This window comes from Sardina pilchardus, chromosome 16, assembly GCF_963854185.1.
Source record: "Sardina pilchardus chromosome 16, fSarPil1.1, whole genome shotgun sequence".
In the NCBI taxonomy this organism is placed as follows: Eukaryota; Metazoa; Chordata; class Actinopteri; order Clupeiformes; family Clupeidae; genus Sardina; species Sardina pilchardus.
The window spans coordinates 24,653,846-24,679,125 of NC_085009.1; the positions used below are offsets into that span (position 1 = coordinate 24,653,846).

General features: G+C 44.5%; 1 protein-coding gene across 3 annotated transcripts in view; it reads left to right on the forward strand.

Annotated features, from left to right (window-relative positions):
* LOC134060563 (phospholipid-transporting ATPase ABCA1-like) overlaps positions 1-25,280 on the forward strand; it is a 258,600-nt gene that overhangs the window by 200,374 nt on the left and 32,946 nt on the right. For all 3 annotated transcript variants that reach the window (XM_062517294.1, XM_062517293.1, XM_062517295.1), the window contains exons 43-48: positions 8,858-8,920; positions 11,264-11,370; positions 14,462-14,603; positions 17,041-17,175; positions 21,020-21,123; positions 23,341-23,433. In XM_062517294.1, the coding sequence (XP_062373278.1) occupies positions 8,858-8,920; positions 11,264-11,370; positions 14,462-14,603; positions 17,041-17,175; positions 21,020-21,123; positions 23,341-23,433 (644 nt within the window). The remainder of the gene's footprint in view (positions 1-8,857; positions 8,921-11,263; positions 11,371-14,461; positions 14,604-17,040; positions 17,176-21,019; positions 21,124-23,340; positions 23,434-25,280) is intronic.

Sequence of the window (25,280 nt, forward strand, 5' to 3'; positions counted from 1 at the left end):
TCTCTCTCTCTCTCTCTCTCTCTCTCTCTCTCTCTCTCTCTCTCTCTCTCCTTGTTTTGCTCTTTGTCTCACTTTCAATCCCCTTTTGTCTCTTTTTCTCTCTCTTACTCTCTCTTTCTCTCTCTTTGTCTCCCTCTCCTATTATGTCTCTCTCTCTGCCGGCTTGTTGTAATTAATTTGACCACCACTGCACTGGGTGAAAGCCAATTTATAACCCTGTGTGTGACACTTCCGCACATTTTCGCTCCGTGGGCTGTAACTGAGGGGATATTAAAATGATTAACATAAAATTAAAATCAGCGTTTTGGTATAAAACAAGCCACTTGTATCTGCTTCTCATTTAGACATCTGGCTGCAGGAGATCAACAGCACAACGATGGTACACATTGGAAACACATTTTTAACTCATCACTATGAGCTCAGTCTGTGTTGTCTCCAAACACATTGCTTTTGTTATTCGTTTTTACATTACATTACGTTTCATTTGCCTGACGCTTTTTAATCAAAGCGACTTACAACATGAAAAAAACATTTAGGTTTTTAAGAGCATTTGTAACAACAAATAGAAAGTGTACAGTATATATTTGTTGAAAATATCACAACTTGCATTGAGAACAACGGCACAACTTGCATTGTTGTAACACATCTCTACTGTATGTCCAGATAGGGACAGAACAGTTTTTGTTGTTTCCAACACATTTGTTTTAAGAGTGCAATAATCATGGCCATCATTGTACTGTAGTTATTCTCTCTCTCAGTGACTTCCCTTTCTCACTACCTGTGAATGAACAGTATAAGTGGTTAAGTGTCACTAAACCTGGTTACCATACGGTTTGGGAATAACACCAAAAAATATGAAATAATAATATGAAAAATGTAGTGTTCTTGTTTGTCTGTTGCCTTGGACAAAGGCGTCTGCTAAGCAACATAACCGTAAAAAGGTTTACACAAGGATAGGGCTGGATGATTTTTGGGTGAATGATTTCATTCTGATTTGCAATTTTGTGATTGATTGTGATTTGTGATATATATTTTTAAATCACTCTTCAGTTCAGCATTCACTAGACACTACGCATGCTTATTTTTGCTGTACATTCATTGTACTGCTGCCTGTGGAGCTTTTTTAAGATGTTTATAGTTACAGTAGTACATGTTGATCCTGTTTTGCCTCAGGAAGCAGCAAAACAACAAATAGTAACTGTCGCCAGCTACAAGATTAATCGCAGCCTTTGAGATTTGGAAATTGCATTCGTTGAAATTACAACTGTGATTAAAAAATGATTAATTTCTCAGCCTTACACACCAGTATTGCTACACACTGTACTGTACATGTCACATCCCTTATAACATTATATCTACTATTGACTACGGTGTAACAAAGTCATTATCAGTATATAATAGCCCAGACTATGCTGTGCTAAGTAATGTGTAGGTGCATATGATGTTACTTTCGTCTGTACTCAGCACTGTGTACTGGTGTACTTTAGCTACAATAATAACAACTTAGTTTGTAAAAAACAAGCCCCCCCCACACACACACACACACACACACACACACACACACACACACACACACGCACACGCACACACCCAAACAGATTTATCTCTGCACGTAAACATTTAGGCTCAGTCTTAGTGTAAATAGAGATTTGAATAGTAATTTATGGATGAACCATCACACAACTGTCATATTAGCTACATTTTCAAGTTTGAAAACTCCCCCAGACACAGACACAGACACAGACACAGACACACACACACACACACACACACACACACACACACACACACACACAGACACACACACACACACACACACACACACATACACACACACACACACACACACACACACACACACACACACACACACACACACACACACACACACACACACACACACACACACACACACACACACACACGCTATCCTTGTAAGCCAAAAAGGCTTCAGCAGCTATCATGTATATTTGATGTGATGTTGCTGTGAAGCGTCATCAGGTCGTTTGCTGAGAGTGCCAGGGTGTGTTTTCTCTAGTGAAATATTCACGATGAGTGTTTCTTTTTAAGGCCATTTGGTCCAATGGCATTGCAGAGGGGAACTTGAAGATGCTTATGAGAATATGGAGAATATTGTAATGCACTTTTAATGGGCTATAATGAGTTTAGATTTTGTGTTTCTCTCTCTCTCTCTCTCTCTCTCTCTCTCTCTCTCTCTCTCTCTCTCTCTCTCTCTCTCCTCTCTCTCATCTGTGTATGTGTGTGTCTGTTTCTGTCACACACACACACACACACACACACACACACACATACACACATTTGTCATTGTTATGGTGTGTGCGTCTGTGTATGTGTTTGTGATTATGAGTATGAGCCTTACTTTTCAACAAAACACGAAACCCCCTCTCCTCTCCCTTCCTCTCCTCTCCCTTCCTCTCCTCTCCTCTCCTCTCCCTTCCTCTTCTCTCCCTCTCCTCTCTTCTCCTCTCCTCTCTTCTCCTCTCCCTTCCTGATCTTTCCTCTCCCTTCCTCTCCTCTCCTCTCCTCTCCCTTCCTCTCCTTCCCTCTCCTCTCTTCTCCTCTCCTCTCCCTTCCTCTCCTCTCCTCCTCTCCTCTCCTCCTCTATTCTTCTCTCCTCCTCTACTCTCCTCTCCTCCCCTCTCCTCCCCTCTCCTCTCCCTTCCTGATGTTTCCTCTCCTCTCCCTCCCCTCCCTTCCCCTCCTCTTCCCTTCCCCTCCTCTCTCCTCCTCTACTCTTCTCTCCCCGGCTGCAATTACCATTCCCGGTTCACAGGGGTGAATAATCCCTCCGTGTGCTCCTTAAGGAGAGTGTGTTACCCAGTGAAGTTTAGAGGGGATCAGGTCACCCGGGCCGTTGAGTTTGAGCTTGACCAAGCTGCTAATAACCAATGGGTCATGAAGGGCACGCTCTTTTGGACAAGCAACATGTTACATTTATGTACTCGTACATAGTTATTGTGTGCAGTCATAACAAAGAATGGAAAATGTGTTGAACCTTTGCACTCCAAACAAACTGCTCTGGGATACACTGTCACACGTAATATCACTTTCGTTATTTTTATTATTTTTATTTTTATTTATTTGATTTTTTTTTTTGAAGTTCACTAAAAAAGGTAATTTGCAAGCAGCTAAGAACGTGTTGTTGATGTTTGTTTGTTGAAATACTGCGCCTCCACACAGAGATGATCTAATGCACGGTAATTCCCCTATGGTAGGGGGAGGGGATAATCATCAAGTTCAAAATTTCAACACACCCATTTGGGACTTGATTAACACTATCAATACAAGAACTTTGACACCAAAAGTAACTCTTTATCTTGAAAATGACCCCCCACCCCATGAAAATGAAAATAAGCACCCAAAAAGTGGCATTTTCTGCACATTCCGCCTGGTATGTATGAGCTATTCTTACTGTTTGCTTATATACTGTTAAATAAATGCTTTCAAACCCATTTGATATTTACTGTAATAAACACTATCAAAAGAAGAACTGTTACACCTCAAAGTGACTCTATCTTGAAAATAATCCCCCATTCCTCTTTAAAATTGAAAAAAGAACACAAAAAGAGCATTTTTGGGGGGCTGTTCCACCCTTTGTATGCATTCACTATTCTTACAGTCACTATTCAATACTAAAAGACTCATTAGGAAACTCATTAGGAAATTTGCTTTTTATTTCAAATACAAAACAGTTAATTAATTTTTATTCAGTGACATTGGCCTGGAAAGAACTTGAACTTGTTGGTCTTAAGTAGCACTTCATATTTTTCTTAGTCTTTCAAGACTTTCTTGGAATTTGGCATACTCCAGTGTGGTTCGGTCACTCCTCTTGCCTAAGTAGGCCATGAGAGCATTTTATTTTATTTTTAATGATCAAAGGGTGGGAAAAGGGGGAAAAACCCATGTCCCATTTAGTTTTTTGGGTGGGGTGGGGGGTTTATTTCATGATAGGTACCAACTTCCAATACAAAATATCTCCCAAATGACCCAATGCACCATCCCTGAAGTGGGCGTAATCATTTTCCAATTTTTTAATTTTTAGGCCATTTATCCCCCCACCCTACCTATGGGCTCAGACATAACCAAACGCTCACAGATGAGCTGATGCGCAGTAATTCCCCTATGGGCTCAGACATAACCAAACGCTCACAGATGAGCTGATGCGCAGTAATTCCCCTATGGGCTCAGACATAACCAAACGCTCACAGATGAGCTGATGCGCAGTAATTCCCCTATGGGCTCAGACATAACCAAACGCTCACAGATGAGCTGGACTGCCTCACAATGAGACATACACAGGTTTAAGTGGTCCCATGGTGCCTGCTGCAGACTGAATGTGAAATTAGAGATGTATAAGAGCCTGTTAGTTCATGTGGCAAGGCGTGTGTGTGTGTGTGTGTGTGTGTGTGTGTGTGAATAGTTGAGACAGGTCATGGGAAATCATACAGTAGCTGCTGTTGCAGGATCAAAGAGAAATAATAAAAAAAAAAAGATGTGAAAACGTATTTTATTCATGTTATTTGTAACCAGGGGAAAAGACAATGTGGTTCAAGAAGGTATATATATAATAACCACATATTGACACATGTCAAAACATGGTAGGTTTGTGCCGAGATGTTCTAGACACATATTGGCAGATGACAGAATGATTTATGTAATCCTGTCAGCTCTGGTGTATGTTAAGGCAAATACACAAGCAGATGACTTCAAAGCTCACGCTGCTATGCCGACTGTCTGTTTTCGTCCTTTTGGGTCACTTTGTGTTGCCTGTGTTGGCGGATAACAGTTGCACCACGACTGCCCCGCGCTCAACTAGCACACTGGCCACGGCTTATTAGTGTACAGTATTAACAGGGACTTTTAATCTTATTTATTTATTAAGTATATGTTTTGGGCTTTTGTGCCTTTAATTTTGACAGGACAGTAGAGAGAGACAGGAAGTGAATGGGTGAGAGTCGGGGTGGGATACGGGGCGGGAATCGAACCCGGGTCACCGGCGTGCGGTGCAGGTTCCCCAGTCAGTTGTGCCACGGCTGGGGCCTTTATCAGGGACTTTTGAAGAGTTAAACCTGTTGTGCCTGTCTGGGTATGGAGTCTGGGTGTAGACTGTTTCAACTGCAGATCGAACATATGCGTCCCATTCCCAGTGGCACAGAAGACAACATTGAGCTGATAGTAACTTGCAGACTTTTTTCTCTCTTTTTTTTGTCGTCAACAGTCTGAGTCATTTTCATTTCAAAGTATGTTGTGAGACCCTTTGGAAACAGACAGAAAGAGTCTATTTATCAGAAGTTAGTCAGCGAATGCTAAAGTCTCAGGAACCCTTTGTGTTTTGTATTAGCAATTTGATACCATAGTGTTTATTTCTCACTTTCTCAATTAGAATATGACCAGAGAACACAGGACATTTTTAAACAGTAGGCCATTTAAATACACAACAAATGTAGTTTTTGTTCTGATACCAGTCCAGTTTCAGTCTCGAGCTACCATTACATTGGTTGTTTAAGCAGTGGTATCACCCAAGGGGGGAATCTGTTGATGGAGCTGTCGTTCCTCACCCAGACCACTGATGGGCATGCCTGACCTGTTGGAAGCTGCTGGTAGATACAGCTACGATAGGGGTCTGAATTGGGGGTCACGTCATCAGAGATTAGCTGTCTGTGACTTGACCATGGCTCACCATAAAACGGACACTAAGCATTTCAGCAGGGCGGAAAGTGGAGCCCCCTGTAGAAGTACTGCACATCTGGAGTGACCCTCTTCATTGTATTCCCAGGTGGTAATAATGCAGTGTCAGTTTGCCTCGTCAAGGTTCTTTGAATAGAAACCTTTGGCCATGTTTCCCCCCCCCCACCAGGTGAGCAATGAACTCTTCCAGCTGTAGCTTTTCAATGAGATCTTCGATCTGTCAAAGTGTTGTCGTCTCCTTTACACTTCCGATACCAGTGTCAGGGATGCAATCAGCGCGCTTTTCGGCGCCTCTCGCACCTCACACGTGTTCAGCTTCCCCCATGCAAGAGTGGACATTATAACACTGCAAATTGGATGCCAAAGACTAGAACCTGAATCAATCATTCTATTTCTTATTTGTTTGTTTGTTTGTTTTTATACATATTCCCTCTTTCTTCTGGTTGAATTCTAATAAAGGCATTGAAAAATAAACATCATATGATCATCATACCATTGGGTGAATGGGTGCCCTTTGCACAGTACTGCATATGGTTTGGTCAGAGCAGGTTTTATTTTATTTTTTTATTTGATGCATAAGCAGCCATTCAATTTCACCAACACAGCCCTCAGCTCAACAAGGTCCAAGAGAGAGAAGAACTGAAAGAGATTGAAAGAACTGTGTTCTTTTTATCATCCATATATTGAGAGGGAGACCAAAAACAAACAAACAAACAAAACAAGAGAAGATGCATTTTATAAGTGAATGAAAAGAGGACCCCTGAGCTCTGGCTCTTAAGCAAGAACCAAATGTTCCCTTTTTATGTACTTTTTGTTTTGTCTGTTTTTCTTCCAGCAATTTAGACCTCTCCATTGAGGGCATGCGGAGAGATGATTCTATTCCTCGGGTTGAATGCTTTATTTCCCATTGGTCGATACTACAATTTCCTAGTCCACTTAAGAACAGAGACTTTTATTTTTTTCACTGTCAAGTTTCGTTTATTTTTTTATTTATTTATTTTTTGTTTATTTATTTGTGTATTTCGTTCATTTGTAGTCATGTGTAAATGGACACGTCGCTATGGAGAGGTAAACAGTGAGTGGTTCTGACAGACTTGATTTGTTTGCACATGTCTTGTGCTGTGTGTGTGTGTGTGTGTGTGTGTGTGTGTGTGTGTGTGTGTGTGTGTGTGTGTGTGTGTGTGTTTGTGGACAGATTGAGGAATTAAACACACATATACACACAAATAAACAAACAAAAGCACAATAGCAATACAAATTACACTCATCTAAACCAAGTCACTGCAATCTGCACCCCTGTCCTGTTTTTGTTGTTGTTGTTGTTGTTGCCTCCTCTCTGTTACTGATAACGTTGGTTAGAACCATTGGAATGAGGTCTCTGCTGCGTGTTAGTACACTGTCAGAGCATGAGGCAGCTTCAGCAAGTCAGAGAGGCTTGCCTGCATATTATCATGGAGGCAGCCGTGGCCTACTGGTTAGGGCTTCGAGCTTGTAACCGGAGGGTTGCTGGTTTCGATCCCTGAACAGTCCATGGCTGAAGTGCCCTTGAGCAAGGCACCTAACCCCTCACTGCTCCCCAAGCGCCGCTGTTGGGCAGGTAGGTCACTGCTCTGGGTTAGTGTGTGCTTCACCTCGATGTGTTTTCAAGGCGTGCTGTGTGTGTTCACTTGAATTGAATTGAATTGAATTGAATTGAATTGAAACCTTTATTTAACATTCTCGGGATTACATTGAGGGCAACCCTCTTTTTCAATGCAGCCGAGATACAACAAGGGTTATACATGAGCCAGTCGAGGCTGTGGGTAGTCTGATCAACAGCAACAATAAAAACCAGGCTAAACTAAAATATGCATAGATACACATTCATTAGATACACATAATTACCAATTGGGATAAATGCAGAGACCGAATTTCCCTCACGGGATCCAAAAAGTATATATACTTACTGTATATCAATGTATCATACATGTATAGTATAGTTTGCTATATAATCACAGCCAATCACATGCACTGATTTGCCATCACTCTTTGATCGCAGCTCAATTTGGCTATTTTACACAAGGCTGGGCGAAAAGCAAGCGTTTTACTTTACAGGCATCTAGTTCAATAGCATCTGACATTTGCAAAAGCCCGCAGTAAGGTCACTCCCTTAATTGATACCTGACTGAGAATGTCAGTGTCTGCCAAGGTCAGTTTCCCTTTGATTCTTGTGTGTTCAGGCTATAGTACAGTACATGTATTTGCACACGCCTATAAATCAATCGTTGCAACACACACAAACACACACACACACACACACACCATTAGAAGACAATAATAATGGCTTCAGTACCCCATTCTCTTCGCTGATGATGTTGTCCAGTAATCTACATATTTTTCATCATGTCCTCAGTGATGTAGTTTGAGTGTGAACATCAGTAAAGTCTCCATTTTAGTCTCATCAGTTCTGCATGCACTTTTTCCAGAATTGCCCATCGGTTACCTAACAGTTTGTTCTTCCAGGTCAAAGGGCATATTCTGATGAAGGTGTTCTACCCATTAATACAGACAAAACATTTCAGTTCCTCCTCCTCCTGTGACTCTCACGATGCCAATTCTTGCACCTCTCCTCTTCTGTTCCTCTTGATAGCGCATCGCTCTGCCAAGGTTTCAATTTACTTTGCTACAGCAGTCCTTGGCATTTGAGTGGCTTTTTTTGGGTAAAACATCTCAGAACTCCCCCTCACTCGCCTACCTCAAACAGCTTTGTCATTGTGCTTTTTTAAACGTCTCACAGACCTCATCTTCACTCCGGCGCCCTCCCACCTTACAGGTTGTGCCTGCACACTCCCACTTTTGGAGTCATTTCATTGGGCCAAGGAATAGTTACCGGGCAGAAGTGTGTGTGTGTGTGTGTGTTTGTGTGTGTGAGTGTTTTTGTGTGTGTAATAAATGATTACATGAGTGTGATTTCCTGGTGTACATATACACACATACATGCACACTCACAAACATACACACACACACACACACACACACACACACACACACACACACATACACACACACACACACCTGTCCAGCATACAGTATTTGTGTCTCTATCTGTGTCCTTGCTTCTGTTGTGTGTCTGATATTTAGTGTGTGTGTGTGTGTGTGTATGTTCCAGGTGTACCGTGGGAAGAAGGTTCCAGCTGTGGACAGAATCTGTGTGGGTGTCCCTGCAGCAGAGGTGAGTAGGGTCACACACACACACACACACACACTGAAAAGTCAGGCACTTACTCACAAACACAACACAAACTACTGGAATACAGTATAAGTCATTCCAATAGAACAGACGGTCTCTTACACTCAGTAGGCATATCCTTTGCCAACTTTTCAACACGCACACACACACACACACACACACACACACACACACACGTATGTGTTCAACTGTAGAAGAGAAAATGCATACCTAAAAGGTCATGTTAAAAGAGGTCATGTATTATATTGACTTGTCTTTTCAATCTGTGTGTGTGTGTGTGTAGTAGTGTTTTGGTCTAAGTGCTTGACTCCTCAATTAGTTTAAGTTAAGTGTGTGTGTGTGCATGAGCTTGACAGATACTTGTCAGAGGACTACACAGAGGATGTGTCCAGTGTGTTCCATGCATTATTAAGGCACGAAACACACACACACACACACACACACACACACACACACACACACACACACACACACACACACACACCTCTTCTGTACCCCTGTGCCTATGCAGGGCCCAATCCGTAGGATCAACACGCCAGCCTGGATCAGTGAATGACAGGGATCAAATATTTATACAGGCTGAGACACCCACAGCCACATTTATGTGCGTGTGTGTGTGTGTGTGTGTGTCTTTCTGTGTGTGTGTGTGTGTGTGTGTGTGTGTGTGTGTGTGTGTGTGTGTGTCGTGTGTGCCTGTGGGTGGGTGTGTGTATGCACGTGAAGATTCAAGCTTGTGGGTTCTCTCTCTCTTTCACTCCATATTGCTGCATGTATGTAGTTCTATGACAGAGGGATGGTGTGGCTTGTTGGCATGGCAACTAGAAGATTAGTGTTCTGTGACTTTGTGTCTTTTGTTTTTGTATGTGGGAGTGAAAGATTCACCTTTGACCCTTGGCATTTGTATGTGCATGTGTACGTCAGTGTGTGTGCGTATGTTTGTGAGTTTGTGTGTGTGTTTGTGTGTGTGTGTGTGTGTGAGTGTGTGTGTGTGTGTGTGTGTGTGTATGTGCATGTGTACGTCTCTGTGTGTCTGTATGTTTGTGAGTGTGCATGTATGTGTGTGTGTGTATGTTTGTGAGTGTGCATGTATGTGTGTTTGTGTGTGTGTGTGTCTCTGCGTGTGTTCTGTCTTTGTCTCTGTGTGCCCGGCGGATCGTTTGAAGTATGCCTGCCACTGTGAATCCCCCCCTCTGTATGTATGAACTTTTCCCCAGTATACGTGTGTGCATGCATGTGTTTAGATGTGACAGAGACAAGCGGCGAGGTGTGAGAGGGGGGTAAGAGAGACATAGCCTGTCATCTATATGAATTGTCTGCCTTTTAGATCTGTGCGTTTGAATGCCTATACAGGGCTTGCCAGATCCCATCTTAGAGAAAATCCTCCTAAGTCTCCGATTCAAAGGCCAGCGTCTGCAGAACTCCAAAGACCAAAGCCATGCCTGTGCATAGAGACAGCGCTTAACAGAGACCTCAAGCATCCCTTAGATATTACATCCCGAAGCTGGATTAGTCCGGCGCTGTCCTTGCATTCCCTTACAACAGCCGGATGAGACCCAATTCTGGCCCAGTTGAGGCCCAGATATGTTTCAGATCTGTTTTTTTTTTTTTTTTTGCATTGAGCATAGTACCTTTTCTGAAAGCACAAACTCAGCATTAGGTAGGTATCTCATGCACAGTCAGTCCCGTATGTTAAATTCTGTCATATTTCTATTAAGGCTGTTTCTATTTGTGTGTGTGTGTGTGTGTGTGTGTGTGTGTGTCTGTCTGTGTATCTGTGTATGACTTTGTGTGTGTATGTCCATGTATGTGTGTTTGTACGTGTGTGCGTGTTTGTTTGTGTGCATGTTTGTGTGTTTGTGTGTGTGTGTGTGTGTGTGTGTGTGTGTGTGTGTGTGTGTGTGTGTGTGCACATGCCTGTCTGTTTACTGTTTATTTTTACCGCCAACACATTCAGGCTGTGCAAGATGAAAAGCAACATTTGCTGTGTTTATTGGATGTGAAATGGTTAGTTCAAATCAAATCCAACAGGGAACTGATTACCTGCGTTGGAGATGATGCTTAGTAGCCATTTCCATCACACATTACTCTCTGCGTACCTCACAAATGAGTGTGAATTGAGATTGCACTAGGGAGATTAAGCACACCTAATCATGCTAGATTTAGCCTTACGCTATTCAGTAACATTTCCCTTGTTGTCTTGTTCTCTCCCTCTCTCTCCCTCTCTCTCTCTCTCTCTCTCTCTCTCTCTCTCTCTCTCTCTCTCTCTCTCTCTCTCTCTCTCTCTCTCTCTCTCTCTCTCTCTCTCTCTTTCTATGTCTGCAATAGTGCTTTGGGCTGCTAGGCATCAATGGCGCTGGGAAGACCACCACGTTTAAAATGCTGACAGGGGACATCGGTGTCTCTGGTGGGGAAGCCTTCCTAAATGGCCACAGGTGAGCCGCCGCTAGCACCTCCACTCTCCCGCGCTAGTTTGCTATCATCCAAGCATGTGGGTGTCTCAGCGCACTCATCACTCATCATCATTAGCGGGCTAAACAGCTAGCCGCTAGCACTGCCACTCTCCCTTGCTAGTTTGCTAGCATCCAAGCATGTGGGTGTCTCTGCGCACTCACCACTCATCATCATTAGCGGGCTAAACAGCTAGCCGCTAGCACTGCCACTCTCCCGCGCTAGTTCGCTAGCATCCAAGCATGTGGGTGTCTCAGCACACTCATCACTCATCATCATTAGCGGGCTAAACAGCTAGCCGCTAGCACTGCCACTCTCCCGCGCTAGTTCGCTATTATCCTAGCATGTGGGTGTCTTAGCGCACTCATCACTCATCATCATTAGCGGGCTAAACATCTAGCCGCTAGCACTGCCACTCTCCCGCGCTAGTTTGCTAGCATCTTAACATCCTACCATGTGGGTGTCTCAGAGCACTCATTATTGTTAGCGGTCTGAACAGCTAGCCGTTCCCACAGAAACGCTCTCCTTCTTTTTTTTTATGCATGTTTCTGTTTTTTTTCTCTCTCTACATGTCTTTTCCTCCATGTCTCTGTTGCTGCCTCCTTTGCCCTGTTTTCTTTCCCCTGGAATTCAGACTCACTAAAAAGCTTTCTTAGGATGGCCATGGCTAAACAAACAAACAAACAAACAAACAAACAAACAAACAAATAAAGAACCCAATCAAAGCACCTTCTCTCCCCAGCACAGGATAGATAAGAGCTGCTGGACTCCTACAGGTCCATGGGACTGGCTCCTTTGGCGGGCGGCTGCTTGAAGAAAGCTTTTCTCTCTCTGTGTGTGTGTATATACCCACATGCCACACTCGTCGTCCAAGAACCGGCCGCCTCCGTTCCCGAGACGGGAGAGAGAGAAAACAAACAGCGTCACGGTGCCAAAGCCTGGCGTCACCGCAGCGGGCACGGAGTGGCTTGCTGCTGCTGCTGCCGCCACCTCCTCGTCGGCGGGTGGGTGGGTGGGCGGGCGGGCATGGAGGAACCCTGGGAACACCGTCAAACGTGGGTCGGGGTGGTAGGCGTGATGGCGGTGGTGGTGGTGGTGGTGGCACGTGAGAGGCTCCTCAGAGAGTGACAGTGAGGTATATGTGTGTGTGTGTGTGTGTGTGTTTGTGTGTGTGTGTGTGTGGATGGATATGTGTGTGTGTGGATGGATGTGTGTGCGTGTGGATGGATATGTGTGTGTGTGGATGGATGTGTGTGCGTGTGTGGATGGATGTGGATGTGTGTGTGTGGATGGATATGTGTGTGTGTTTGTGTTTGTGTGGGTGGATATGGGTGTGTGTGGATGAGTGTGTATGAGTGTGTGTTCTTGTCGTTTATTTCTCCCAACAGACACAAGGTGACAAAATGAGATGTACTGCTCTGGAGCGATGGGGAAGAGAAAGGGGGGGGGGGGGGGGAGCTTCACCGTTTTCTTTTTTCCTATTCATTTCATTTTTTCCCTTTTTTTCTCTTCCTTTGTCTTTTATTTTTCTGGGAATCTCTAAAAGCACTCACCAGGGACCGCCGAGCCATTTTTGTATTATTATTTTATTTTTTTTCCGAGAAATGGCGTACGGCTAAATCCTGAAACAGGCGTGATCGAGAGAGTGCGGTGTCGTTGAGCGTGGCGCAGCACGCTAGCTTCTCTGTAGCGATTTCACAGTGACAGGGAGTGTGTGTGTGTGTGTGTGTGTGTGTGTGATTGAGAGAGTGTGTGGTGTCATAGAGCACGCTAGCTTCTCTGTAGCGATTTCACAGTGACAGGGAGACGTGTGTGTGTGTGTTTGTGTGTTTGATTGAGAGAGTGTGGTGTCATTGAGCACGGTGCGTTGCGGTGCGCTAGCGTCTCGTCTCCGTAGCGATTTCACAGCGCCTCAGGCTACGTCGGGGCCACAGGGCCGCCTCAGCTCGGTGTAAAGATGTCTGACAGCGCGGGGCTCCGTCACGGGTGTATCTTTAATTCTGACCTCTAAACTCCTGGGTCTCTCATCACCCACGCACACACACACACACACACCCACACACACACACACGCACCTCGTTTTGTCCTCAGGCTCTGGCGAGTGTCGGCTTATCTGCAAACTTTACGTCATACACACACACACACACACTCACACACCCACACACACACACACACACACACACACACACACACACACACACACACACACACACACACACACACACACACACACACTCACACACGTCTGAAGAGCCTGAGTCTCTGTCCTCCAGGACTCTGTCAGAGGTCTGTTATAATTATGTGTGTCTGTGGTAAAATGGTGAGTTAATTTTGTGAGTATGATTTCATTGTTCAATGTTAGACAAATCATGTTGAACTAACAGATCACGTCTGGAGTGCCTTCAGAATTGGATGCAATGGCTGATGTTCTCCCTAGATAGGAAGTTTATTTATCAGTGTGTGTGTGTGTGCGTGTGCGTGTGTGAGCGTGCGCGTGTCCCTTCTGTGTGTAGTGATTGCTAAGCTTGACTGTTTCTTTCAAAAGACAGTGGCTCTGTGATGGGCCTCAAATGGCAGATGACCTCGACATGAGATGATTCTAAATGTCACAAGGCAGTTCACTTTTCCAGAAGCTTCCTGGAGTGGTCATCCAATGTGGAAAGCAGCAGAGAACATGACGGCTTTAAATGTTTCCACAGTCCACCGAGGCAAACTTTGCTGAGCTGTAACATTCCTCTGTGATCTCAGTAAAAAGGGGTCTTTAGGCCGCCGCCCACCGGACGCGTACGCTGCGCGCCGCAACAATAAAATGATTAAAACTCCGTTGTTTTCAATGGAGCAACGCCCACTGGAAACGTCTGCCGCACAGCAGCCGCACAGAGATAGAAAACCATTCTGAAATCCTCAATCCGTCAAGCCCAGACCGCCGAAACGCCGCTTCTGGTGGGCACCGGGCTTTTCTCTTGACAGGGATAGGTCTCATAAGTCATGGAATTTCAACTCTCTCGGGCAATCAGAAGCAAATAAATAGTTCCATAGAACCCAATTGTTGTGTAATACTCTTTCTCCTCGCAGCATCCGCACCGAGATGCAGCTGGTCCAGCAGAACATGGGCTACTGCCCGCAGTTCGACGCCATCAACGACCTCCTGACCGGCCGAGAACACCTGGAGTTCTACGCCCGCCTGCGAGGGGTACCTGAGAAAGAAGTCTCCATGGTGAGATACCAGATAGCACACACACACACACACACACACACACACAGCCACTCAAAATAACATGAACTCACTCACATCCTAACTTACGCACAGTTCTAACACACACACACACACACACACCATTTCAAGCCACAATCTCGCTCTAAATTTCAATTTTCAATTTCAATAGAGCTTTATTGGCATTATTCAATGAGGCAGTGTTGCCACAGCAAACATATTACCAAACAACACAGATGCAACATGTTTAAAAATGAAGACCATACACACACACACAAACACACATACTGTACACACACACAAACTCTGAAACACCTTGAAAAATTCAAACTTTCTTGTTTACAAACAGAGCTCGGAGCACTACAAGGCATCTCTCACCTCAGTCTAAACGTCAAACCTTGCTCTCCTCTGTAGTGATTCACGAGGGTTCACAGCTCATTGCGGAGACGTACTGTTGTTCAGAAACTTTAATGAGGACGAAAACAGCCAATTACAGAGGTCTCCAGCCCTTTGTGTGCTGCCTATACGGGCCCGTGCGGCCTATGCGCTGCGACAAATCACAGTAACTGCCTCGTTATTTGTTTGACCAGAGAAAACGGAGGAAAATAAACATGGTGTTCAACCTTCCTTCGAAGACAATTTGGAGACTTTTAAAAAAAAAAAAAGTTTTCATTTTTTTTCTTTTTTTTGCTTTCTTTATTTTCTTCTTCTTTGCGGACTGCCAGCCTTCCCATAGTAGGGAGCTCGACGAATAAAGTTTGGAGCGAAAGACAAAAAAAGAAAAAAAAAGGAGAGAAGAAAGAGAGAAGAAAGAGATGTAGAGATTAAATGAATAAATAAAGCAGCATGGAGAAGAGGCACCTGATAAAGAAGAGGCTTGATATTTTATACATGAGCCACAGCGCCAGCCAGCTGTGTGTGTATGCGTGTGTGCGTGTGTGTGTGTGTGTGTGTGTGTGTGTGTGTGTGTGTGTGTGTGTGTGTGTGTGTGTGTGTGTGTGTGTGTGTGTGTGTGTGTGTGTGTGTGTGTGTGTGTGTGTGTGTGTGTGTGTGTGTGTGTGTGTGTGTGTGTCTGTCTGTGTGTGTGTGTGTCTGTGTGTGTCGTGTGTGTGTGTTGTGTGTCGTATGTGTGTGCTGTGTGTGTGTGTTGTGTGTGGGGGTTTAGGGTTGGGGATGTAAGTCACGAGGTATACTGTTTTGTGTGGACAGCGTCCGAGCTGTGCTGCATTATTCAACCCAGGCCTGTGTGCGTTTGCGTGTGTGTGTGTGTGTGTGTGTGTGTGTGTGTGTGTGTGCACATGTGTGCCTATGGCTCTTGATGGTTTGGTGTGGTGTGGTTAGCCTGGGCTCTCCATCGTCCATTCTCCCTGTGTGCCTCCCCCCCCATCCAGCCCCTCCAGGACAAAGAGATCAAACGCTGGGTGTGGGAGGCCAAGCTTTTGATCCTGCAGCAGGATGCTGGGCAGAGGACCTCCAGCCTGGTGCCATGGAGGGAGAGAGAGAGAGATAGTTGGAGAGGGAGGGAGAGAGAGAGAGAGAGAGAGAGAGAGGTGGAGAGGGAGAGAGAGAGAGAGAGGGTAAGAGTCAGAGGTCGAGTTTGGATGGGTGCCTCGCAGCGGTTTCATCTGGCGGCATCATGGCTATGCTTTCAGTCTTCTCTACCGTAGCATGGAGACAGTTGCTACCAACACTGCAGCCTGTGTCAATGTCCCAGCTTACACTGACACCCCCACGTGCCCCAAATACACACACACACACACACACAGACACACACACACACACACACACACACACACACACACACACACACAGACACACACACACACACACTCACTGACCCCCATCCCCCAGCCCTGGTGTAAGCTGAAGCGGTGCCCACTGCCAACTCTGCCGTCTAAGTAACATCTGGGCATATGTGAGTGGGAGGCCCTTATTAACACACGGGTGAATTAGAATTCACGAGGTCGCTGTTTTTTTTTTGTAACTGTATGCAAATATATCAGTGTTAATTACAGCAATGAATGCATTAAAGCAATCAGTGAAGGTTGCTATGCAATACCCACCAGTTATCAGTTTCACTTCCAATAACGTTGTAATATGCAACCCTACATTAAGCTGAATTGGATAAAAGCATCCGCTAGACCACTTTAATGTTTTACTAATATACATTTTCAGAGCATAAAGTGGCCATGCCCTGTTCATGAGTGCATACTAGTTATAAATTATTCACATGATATTTTTTTTTTTGTATTTAATTATTATTCATGTAGTGCATGTATATGTTTTTTACTCGATATATGTTTGCATTTTTGCGAGATGGCACTTCTTAGAGAAGGATTCAATCAGGATAAAGTTTGTTTTATGTTTGCATGTGTTTACATGTGTTTATGTGTTTACATGTGTTTACATGTGTTTATGTGTTTGTTTGTTTATGTCTCAGGTGGCAGAGTGGGGCATCCAGAAGCTGGGGCTGCTCAAGTACGGCAACAAGTCCGCCGGCACCTACAGCGGGGGCAACAAGCGCAAGCTCTCCACCGCCATGGCTCTGATTGGCTGCCCACCCGTCGTCTTCCTGGTGAGGTCATCAGCCAATGGGATGGGGGCCGCGCTTACTGCGCTTACACACTGACCTAGAAAACAAACAAATAAACAAACATGCACTCTTATCAGCATGCTTCCTGGTGAGGTCATCAGCCAATGGGATGGGGCCGCACTTACTGCTTACAAGTGCTCTTATCACCATGCTAATGGAGAGTGAGAATGTACTTGTATGATGTATGGAAAGCACACTAGGATTTAATGGGACCGTTAAACTGAGGAAATGTTAGAATGTTCTACAAAAATGTGTTCATTTTACAAAAAAATAGCACTCCTGTTCCACAGTACATCTGTAAAATCATTCTGCTTTTTAGAAGTGGAATTTGAATAATTTCTCCAGTTAAAAGCCAGCAGGGGGATGTTACATCAGTTGTGCATCAACTGAATTGATGAAGCACACATTTAATTAAGGAAAATGGGTGTGCATGTAATTGGGAAACCTTGTGATGTTATGTTCTCATTCACATCCTTTCTCTTACTGATATGGTTGTCAATCCGTAGACAATCAGTAGACACAGACACCATCGTGCAGCTGTAAAAGCTGATGAAGTAGCAGTGTTTAGCATTTCAGTTTAATTAACTGTGTCTGCAATTAAGTCGACAGTCTCGCCATCTCTGTGTGTTGTGTTTTTTTTTTTTTCCCCTCTCTTGCTCCCAGACTCTGGTCATTAGTAGGGATCCAGGGCCAGCGATCAAAACACAGTCTTAGGAGAATACTGATCTACGCAGGGCATTCCGTGTCTCTGGCACCATCTGTAATTAGAAAAGGCCAGAAAAGCTTTGGCCAAACCCCCCCCCTACAGTCAATCCTTTTGCCAAGACATCTGCATGAACATTGTACATTAGACATGCAACCTATTAAAACTCTTTTAGATGTATTTGTACTAATCATAATGCTCCCTAATGCCATGGAAAGGGCTTATATGTTTATATCAAAGGGGAGGACTTCTTTTGGTAACAGACTTTTTCATTTTCTCAAATCTACATGCTATTTCTTATGAAATCCCATCAACAAATAGGACTTCCTAATGAAGGAACGTCCTTTGGCACTGAAGATTCACAGGGGCGATGTTTTTTTCTTTCTTTCTTTCTTTCGGCTAGTCTGGGGAGGGAGGCATCTTTTCATCCTTGTGTTAATTAAAAGAAAGGGAATCTCTCGTTCTGATCTCAGAGAGAGGGAGAGAAAGAGAGAGAGAGAGAGAGAGATGAACAGGCCTAGGGGTCAGACGCTGTAGAGGAGCTGCGATCGCCGTGTAGCGCTTTGCATGGGACGAAATCCCCATCTGATTTAGAGATGTCTCTATTGGATTTGCAGGGGAGATTAAGGGAAAATTGAAGGTTGACTCCAGGAAAAAGACTGTTTGAGCTCTGTGTGTGTGTGTGTGTGTGTGTGTGTGTGTGTGTGTGTGTTTAGCCTCTGAACATATTGCGGTGCGTTATCATCAAGGAACTTAAACCTGGTCTTGGTGAAAAATGTCAACCATACATAGACCTGTTTGCACAAATTACACCAGGGATTCCGTCTCTGTGAAAAGATTAGGCTTGATTGTGTGCACCCAATGAGGGCTTTCTCTTAGGCGGGAATGAGATTTTAATTGAGGTTTAGCAGGCAAACATAATTGCGTTCTTTAACAGGAAAGTGAAAGGAGGAATATGTTGAGTTCTTATAGCTCTGGTAAGGGTTAGCGGTGTGCTATTATTAATCGCCCTTGTTAGCGTCTGCAAACAGCGAAGGCTTTGTTCCTTGCCATGGGCATTGGGCACACTAAGGCCAACATCATTATTTTAAAGAGTTAGAGAGACTATTTAGATTTATTGTAGTTAATACAGGGTTTTCTTTTTTTTTCTTTGTGTGTTCTATATCAGCAGTCACATAGACATATACTTTGTTATTTTTTTGTTTGTTAGTTTGTTTTTTAGTTTGTTTTTTTATATCTAGAAACTACCTGTAAAAAAATAAAGCAGAAATGGTAAAGACCTTATAGTTTAAGTAAGTTCAAAGCAACTTAAAGCCATAAAGCACTCCCCAGCTTTAGCGGGTTTAGCTAAGAGCTTTTTGTATTTAGCGATTCGCTGTAAGAAGCTGCATCCACATCCTGTCGCAGACCTTCCACAACACAACAGCGCACCGCACCGCAGGGTGACTGGCAACTGAATCTGTCCCCCACGGGCCAGAGAGTCCAGCCGACATCGCTGCTGCTGTCTCGGTCTCGGTGGATATCGTGGGCTTTGGCCAGCTAGACTGGCTGCAGGCACAGGGGTGGAGTGGAGTGGAGTGCGGTGCGGTGCGGATTGCATTGAGTAGGTGTTTGGGTAACCTTGTCTGGAGGATTTCAGGCAGGCAGGCAGGGGGTGGTGGTGGAGGAGATGGAGATGGAGGAGGAGGGGCGGGAGGCGGGTTGGTGGCTGGAGAACAGTGAGCCCTCCTGGGGCTCGTGTCAGTCCTCGCCTGGGCCACTGCTGGAGGCTGGGGGAAGCATTTTAGTGGGGAAAGTAGACGCACTCGGTGCAGAGATGCAGGCGCTTAAGGCAGATTGGTTCGGATCAGTGTGTGTGTGTGTGTGTTTGTGTGTGCCTGTGTATGTCTGTGTGTGTTTGTGTGTGTGTGTGTGTGTCAGTCTGTGTGTGTGTATGTGTGTGTGCTAGTGTGTGTTTGCGTGTGTGTGTGTGTGTTCAGTTCTGGATCTTGTCACATCATAATCATATCCGGCCACAATAGCCTGAGGAGTGTTTTGAGTGTCTCTAACACTGCCTGCAGAGTGCACCTGTGTGTGTGTGCGTGTGTGTGTGTGTGTGCGCGTGTGCGTGTGCGTGTGGCTATGTGTGTACATGCACGTGTACATGTTCAGTGCAGAGTATATCTATTTGTGGTTGTGTGTGTGTGTGTGTGTGTATGTCTGTGTTTGCCAGAACCAGAGCAAGTCTTTGTGAATTGATGCACAGACAGAGGCTTTGTGATACCTTGCATGGCAGGGATTTGGGGATGGAACAAGCCTGTGCCCCCGTAGTAATGTGTAAAGTCACGCTCCTCGTCTCTCTCCCTCACCCCCGAGGCGACTGGCGCGTTCGGCAGGATCTCGACTCTGTGCCTCCGCCAAGGTTAAGCTGTTGCCACCGGGCATGAATCAGTTGTCGAACATCAGAGAGAGGAGAATGATGAATATAAGAGCTTGCTTATCTCTTCCTCCTCTCGGTGTGGAAAGCCTATTTTTAAGGGGCTCCAACAAACAGATTGTAAAATGATCTATAAACTGTCAAAATGCCTGACAGCGAATCCCAACTCTTTAACTATGCTCCGTTGCAGTTAACCGAGAAATAAACATGAGTCGACCTCGCCCAAATTCTAGTGCCTCTAGCCTATCCCTAGTGCAAACTGTATGGTAACACTTTATTTGGATAATTCGCCCACAGAAGTTTACTAACAGATCCAACCCCTAACCTTAGCCGTAACCACAACATGTAGTCAACAGAGTGTCAACAGATAGAGATTGACAGATGAGGGAGTTTGTTGATCGGGATTGACAAATGATGATAGATAGATAGATAGATAGATACTTTATTGATCCTCAAGAGGTTTAGTTTATTGGTTTTGTTTGACATGGGACCATGCATAGAATAACTTCTATACCAGGGTTAGCTAAATAGCTAATTTGCACCTGTAGTCCCTGGGCAGGATGAAGGGGAAATTCAAGGAAATGGTCAGTGTTAGCTATTATTAATAAGCTAACTTAATTCCGCTACTGGCAACAGACTGAGAATAGTTAGTTTGTGGACAATAAAAAACATAAATAATGACAACAAAATGTTTTTTTTTCGTCTAGGATGAGCCTACTACTGGCATGGACCCCAAAGCTCGGCGGTTCCTGTGGGACTGCATTCTGAGCGTCATCAAGCAAGGGCGTTCTGTCGTTCTAACCTCGCACAGGTGCGTTCCACTAACAACTTTCTTTCCCCCAGAATCCAACAGGAGAGTGTTGAGAATAGTACAGGTGTTTGGGGAAAAAGGTTGAGGGGCCTTCAATTTACTGTACAAAGTTAAAATTGATACCTCATTCAAATTGAAGTGTTTTAAATGTTTAAAAATCTATGTGTTTTGGCATCAACTGTAATTTTACCCAGCTATCAATTTGAATGACTTGTTCCTGTGTCATTTTTTATTTTATTTTTTTAATCACAATTTAGTTCGCGTTTTGTTTGTAATGGTTCAGTTGCCGTTAATTGTCCCTATCCGAAGCAGGTGTCTCTGTTTATGCGGACGTTAATTCTGCACATTTTTTACTAATTGATGTCTCTAAAAGAAACGCATCCTAGCCTGTACACACAAAGCAGAACTCTTTGGTAGCGGTAGGTAGAACTGCATCACAAGCTGTGCTGCATATCAGATTGACTCAGAGTCCAACGCACAGGTGCTATCGCTTGATCTAGCTAATTGCCCTATTTGTTGTCAGGGGGAGGGTGTCGAAAACAATCGCCGGATCTGTGAACCGAGAGATGCATCCCGAAACGCAGAGCGGGGTGTGAAATATTAGGCAGCCTCTCTCCTCTTTTTTTTCTTCCCAATGGGCTCAGCCCACAAGTGTGTGTGTGTGTGTGAGAGAGAGAGAGGAAGGGAATGGGGAGAGAGAGAAAGATTAAAAAAGGGCCCAGAAATAACAGAAAAAAACCTCTATATGGAAAATCCCCCTCAGTAGATAATTAATCAGCTGTGTTTCTCTCGCCTGCATCTGTACTTTCCTGCTGAGAGCCAAAGAGAAATGGGGGCATATAGTGGAGATTAGTCAGTGGCAGACACCGAACAGGAGGGTTGGAAGGGAGGTGTGTGTGTGTGTGTGTGTGTGTGTGTGTGTGTGTGTGTGTGTGTGTGTGTGTGTGTGTGTGTGTGTGTGTGTGTGTGTGTGTGTGTGTGTGTGTGTGTGTGTGTGTGTGTGTGTGTGTGTGTGTGTCTGTGTCTGTGTCTGTGTCTGTGTCTGTGTCTGTGTCTGTGTCTGTGTCTGTGTCTGTGTCTGTGTCTGTGTGTGTGGGTGTCTGTGTGTGTTTGTGTACAGTATCGTGTATCTTTGTTCAAGACAACTTCAAGCTTGAAGTTGCCTTGTAGTCAAAAGATCTACAGTACAGTACAAAGGTAATCTTCTTCCAGAAAATACATGGTTCTGGAACCAACCCTGCCTCAGATCATTTTACATTTTTATTCATCTAACGGACACTTTTATCAACCAATAGCAGCTTATGTCAATTATATTACAAGGGCCATTGTCCCTGGAGCAACCCAGGGTTAAGTGACTTGCTCAAGGGCACAACTGTGGAAGCTGGAAATTGAAGCCACCACTTTTCTGGCTACTGCACGCTAGCCCAGCTCCTTAACCACTACACTACCCCCCCCCCCCCCCCCCCGCTCAGTGTGGAACGTGAGCCAGGATCCTCCCAGAACCCATTTCTCGTCTGGAGCGTTGTTGATAGTTCCGCTGATCTGCCGCAATCAAGTTGGTGGGAGCGCAAGTACTTAGTTGATTGCCATGTTGTTATTGGTCCGTTTAACTACGCGGGCTTTATGTATCTGGAGGGAACGATGGAAATATGTGCTGTGATTGAGTTGCAAAAGACCGCAGCTGTGGCAGCAACTGAATAGACATTGATCCAGCAACGATGTGGTTTTCTGCTGCTCAACCCCCCCAGACAGACTTTATTGTGCCTCTCTCGCGGATGCTCTCATAGATTGGAAGCACATCAGCATTTGAAACTTTAATGACCGTTGTCTGACATCGTTGTTTGAGAGAGTTCCAGATTGTGTGCTGTCGTAAAATAAAAAAAAAACCTCTCCGCGCAGCCCCGCAATCCACTTTGGAGCTCGGCTGAAGTGTCATCCAAGTGGTGTAAAGTACTGCGCCGCGGATGGATGTGTTTTAAATGAACAGTGTTAAATGAGATGTGGCTTCTTCGAATTGACACCCTCTGTTAGGGGACGGCGTTTCATTTTGTTTGTTTTGTCTAACACATGAGCGCACAGGATATTTGATTCTAATTGTATGTAAGTCTGAGGTTTAAGTCCCTGTTTTCCTTTATTCTTTTCTCCCTTTCTTAACCTTGTTTCTGTCTCTGTCTTTCTTTCTTTCTTTATATCCCTCTTTCTGTATTTCTCTAACAGCATGGAGGAGTGTGAGGCCCTGTGTACTCGGATGGCCATCATGGTCAACGGACAGTTCAAATGCCTGGGCAGCATCCAGCACCTGAAGAGCAGGTCAGTCATGACATTCATACACACACACACACACACACACACACACACACACACACACACACACACACACACACACACACACACACACACACACACACACACACGCGCCTTGCCACATGAACTAACAAACCTAATAAAACCCGGCGGTGGAGCAGTGGCCGGTTTGATCGCTGCGAGTCCTCGTTGCTTTGGATGAAAGTTTTCTGCTACTGTATAAGTCATTTACATACCAATGAACATAGAAATTCTAACCCATGAAAGTTATGCTCACACTTTGTCTTGGGGCTATTTCCAGGTTATGAAACTTAGTTTGACCTAAAGATATGGGGGAAGTTATTACATTTTTTTAGACAAATATTACCATTCTCTCTGAATTATACAGTCTTCGGGACATGGATTCTGCATCATTTTTCATATACAGTAGTGGACTGGATGGCACTGAATGCCAATAGCCTTTCTGTTTGAAAATGTTTCAAAAACCTTCAAAAAGTATAAAAATTTGTTTGAATCTCTTCAAGAATAATTTGCAATACAGGAGACCTCAGAGAAAGTACATTTAAAATTGTCTCATTCTCCACTCGAATCACTCATTTATGATGGATTTGATGCGTTAAAAAATCAACGAAAGGTATGTTTCATCATTAATAATTCATGAATCACAAGCCATGCTCTGGGGAAGCTTTTCTCTAATTCCTGGATAAGCGTAATGCATTTCTGCAATAAAACACCTTTAACACATTTTTTTTTTTTCGTTGTTGTTGTTGTTGTTGGGAGGTGAGCCTCGCCATTATGTTACTGATTTATAATCTATAATTAACACGATTGCATAGACGTGCAGAAGTTCTACGTGGCCTTTGTTTGGGGGCATAATATGCTGTGAAGGCAGGACGGCGCTTCGGGACCACGGCCTCATTATTCATTGTAGTGGCGCAGAGGCCAATTAGTCACAGACTCAGTTCCACTGTGTGAGACTTTGCCAGCCAGCCAGCGAACCACTGCAGCATCACATTGCGTGCGTGTGTGTGTGTGTGTGTGTGTGGGCATGGGTGTGTGTGTGGGTATGGGTATGGGTGTGTGTCCGATCGTTCTCCTGTCACCCGACGCGAGGCTTTTAAGTAGCGAGCAAAAGAGAAAGAAGTCAAGCATGGCAGCGGATAGCAAGTCATTCCTCGTTCCACGTTTCTTTCTTTCTATCTTTGTTTTTTTTTCTTTCTTTTCTTTTTTTTCTTCTTTCTTTCTTATTTTTGTGTTGAAGTGGCAGCCCTTGTTAAAGTCTGTTCCTCACGTTCACCAATCAGCTTAGTTTTCCAGCAGCACGTTCACTCACTGTTCTCTTCTCTCTCTCTCTCTCTCTCTCTCTCTCTCTCTCTCTCTCTCTCTCTCTCTCTCTCTCTCTCTCTCTCTCTCTCTCTCTCTCTCTCTCTCTCTCTCTCTCTCTCTCACGTGCGCGCGTGGTCTCTTTACATTTCGCTCTGGGAGACAGCGGGCAGCAGAAAACTAAATAGGCTGTTTAGACTATTTTTTTAACGGCTGGAGAAATGGGGACGCCTGCACAGTAGGCCGCTGCGATGTGATTTGTGTTTATTGAGTTTTGTTTGGCTGAATCACAGTCAGGCTTTAAGTGCAGTGGGGGACAGTTTTGGTGCGCTGACAATGAAATCGAAAAGATTAAGCCTCGTGTCTCGTCAACGGCCACGACTGCATAAACATGACTGTGCAAACTGAAGATTCAATGCAACATATATTTATCATGATCGACAGCAGTTTAGCACTCCTCATCAGCAACAGAAATGGAAGCTATTGAAGGTTGTTCGGGAGTTGACTCACTTGTAGTGACTGATATGAAG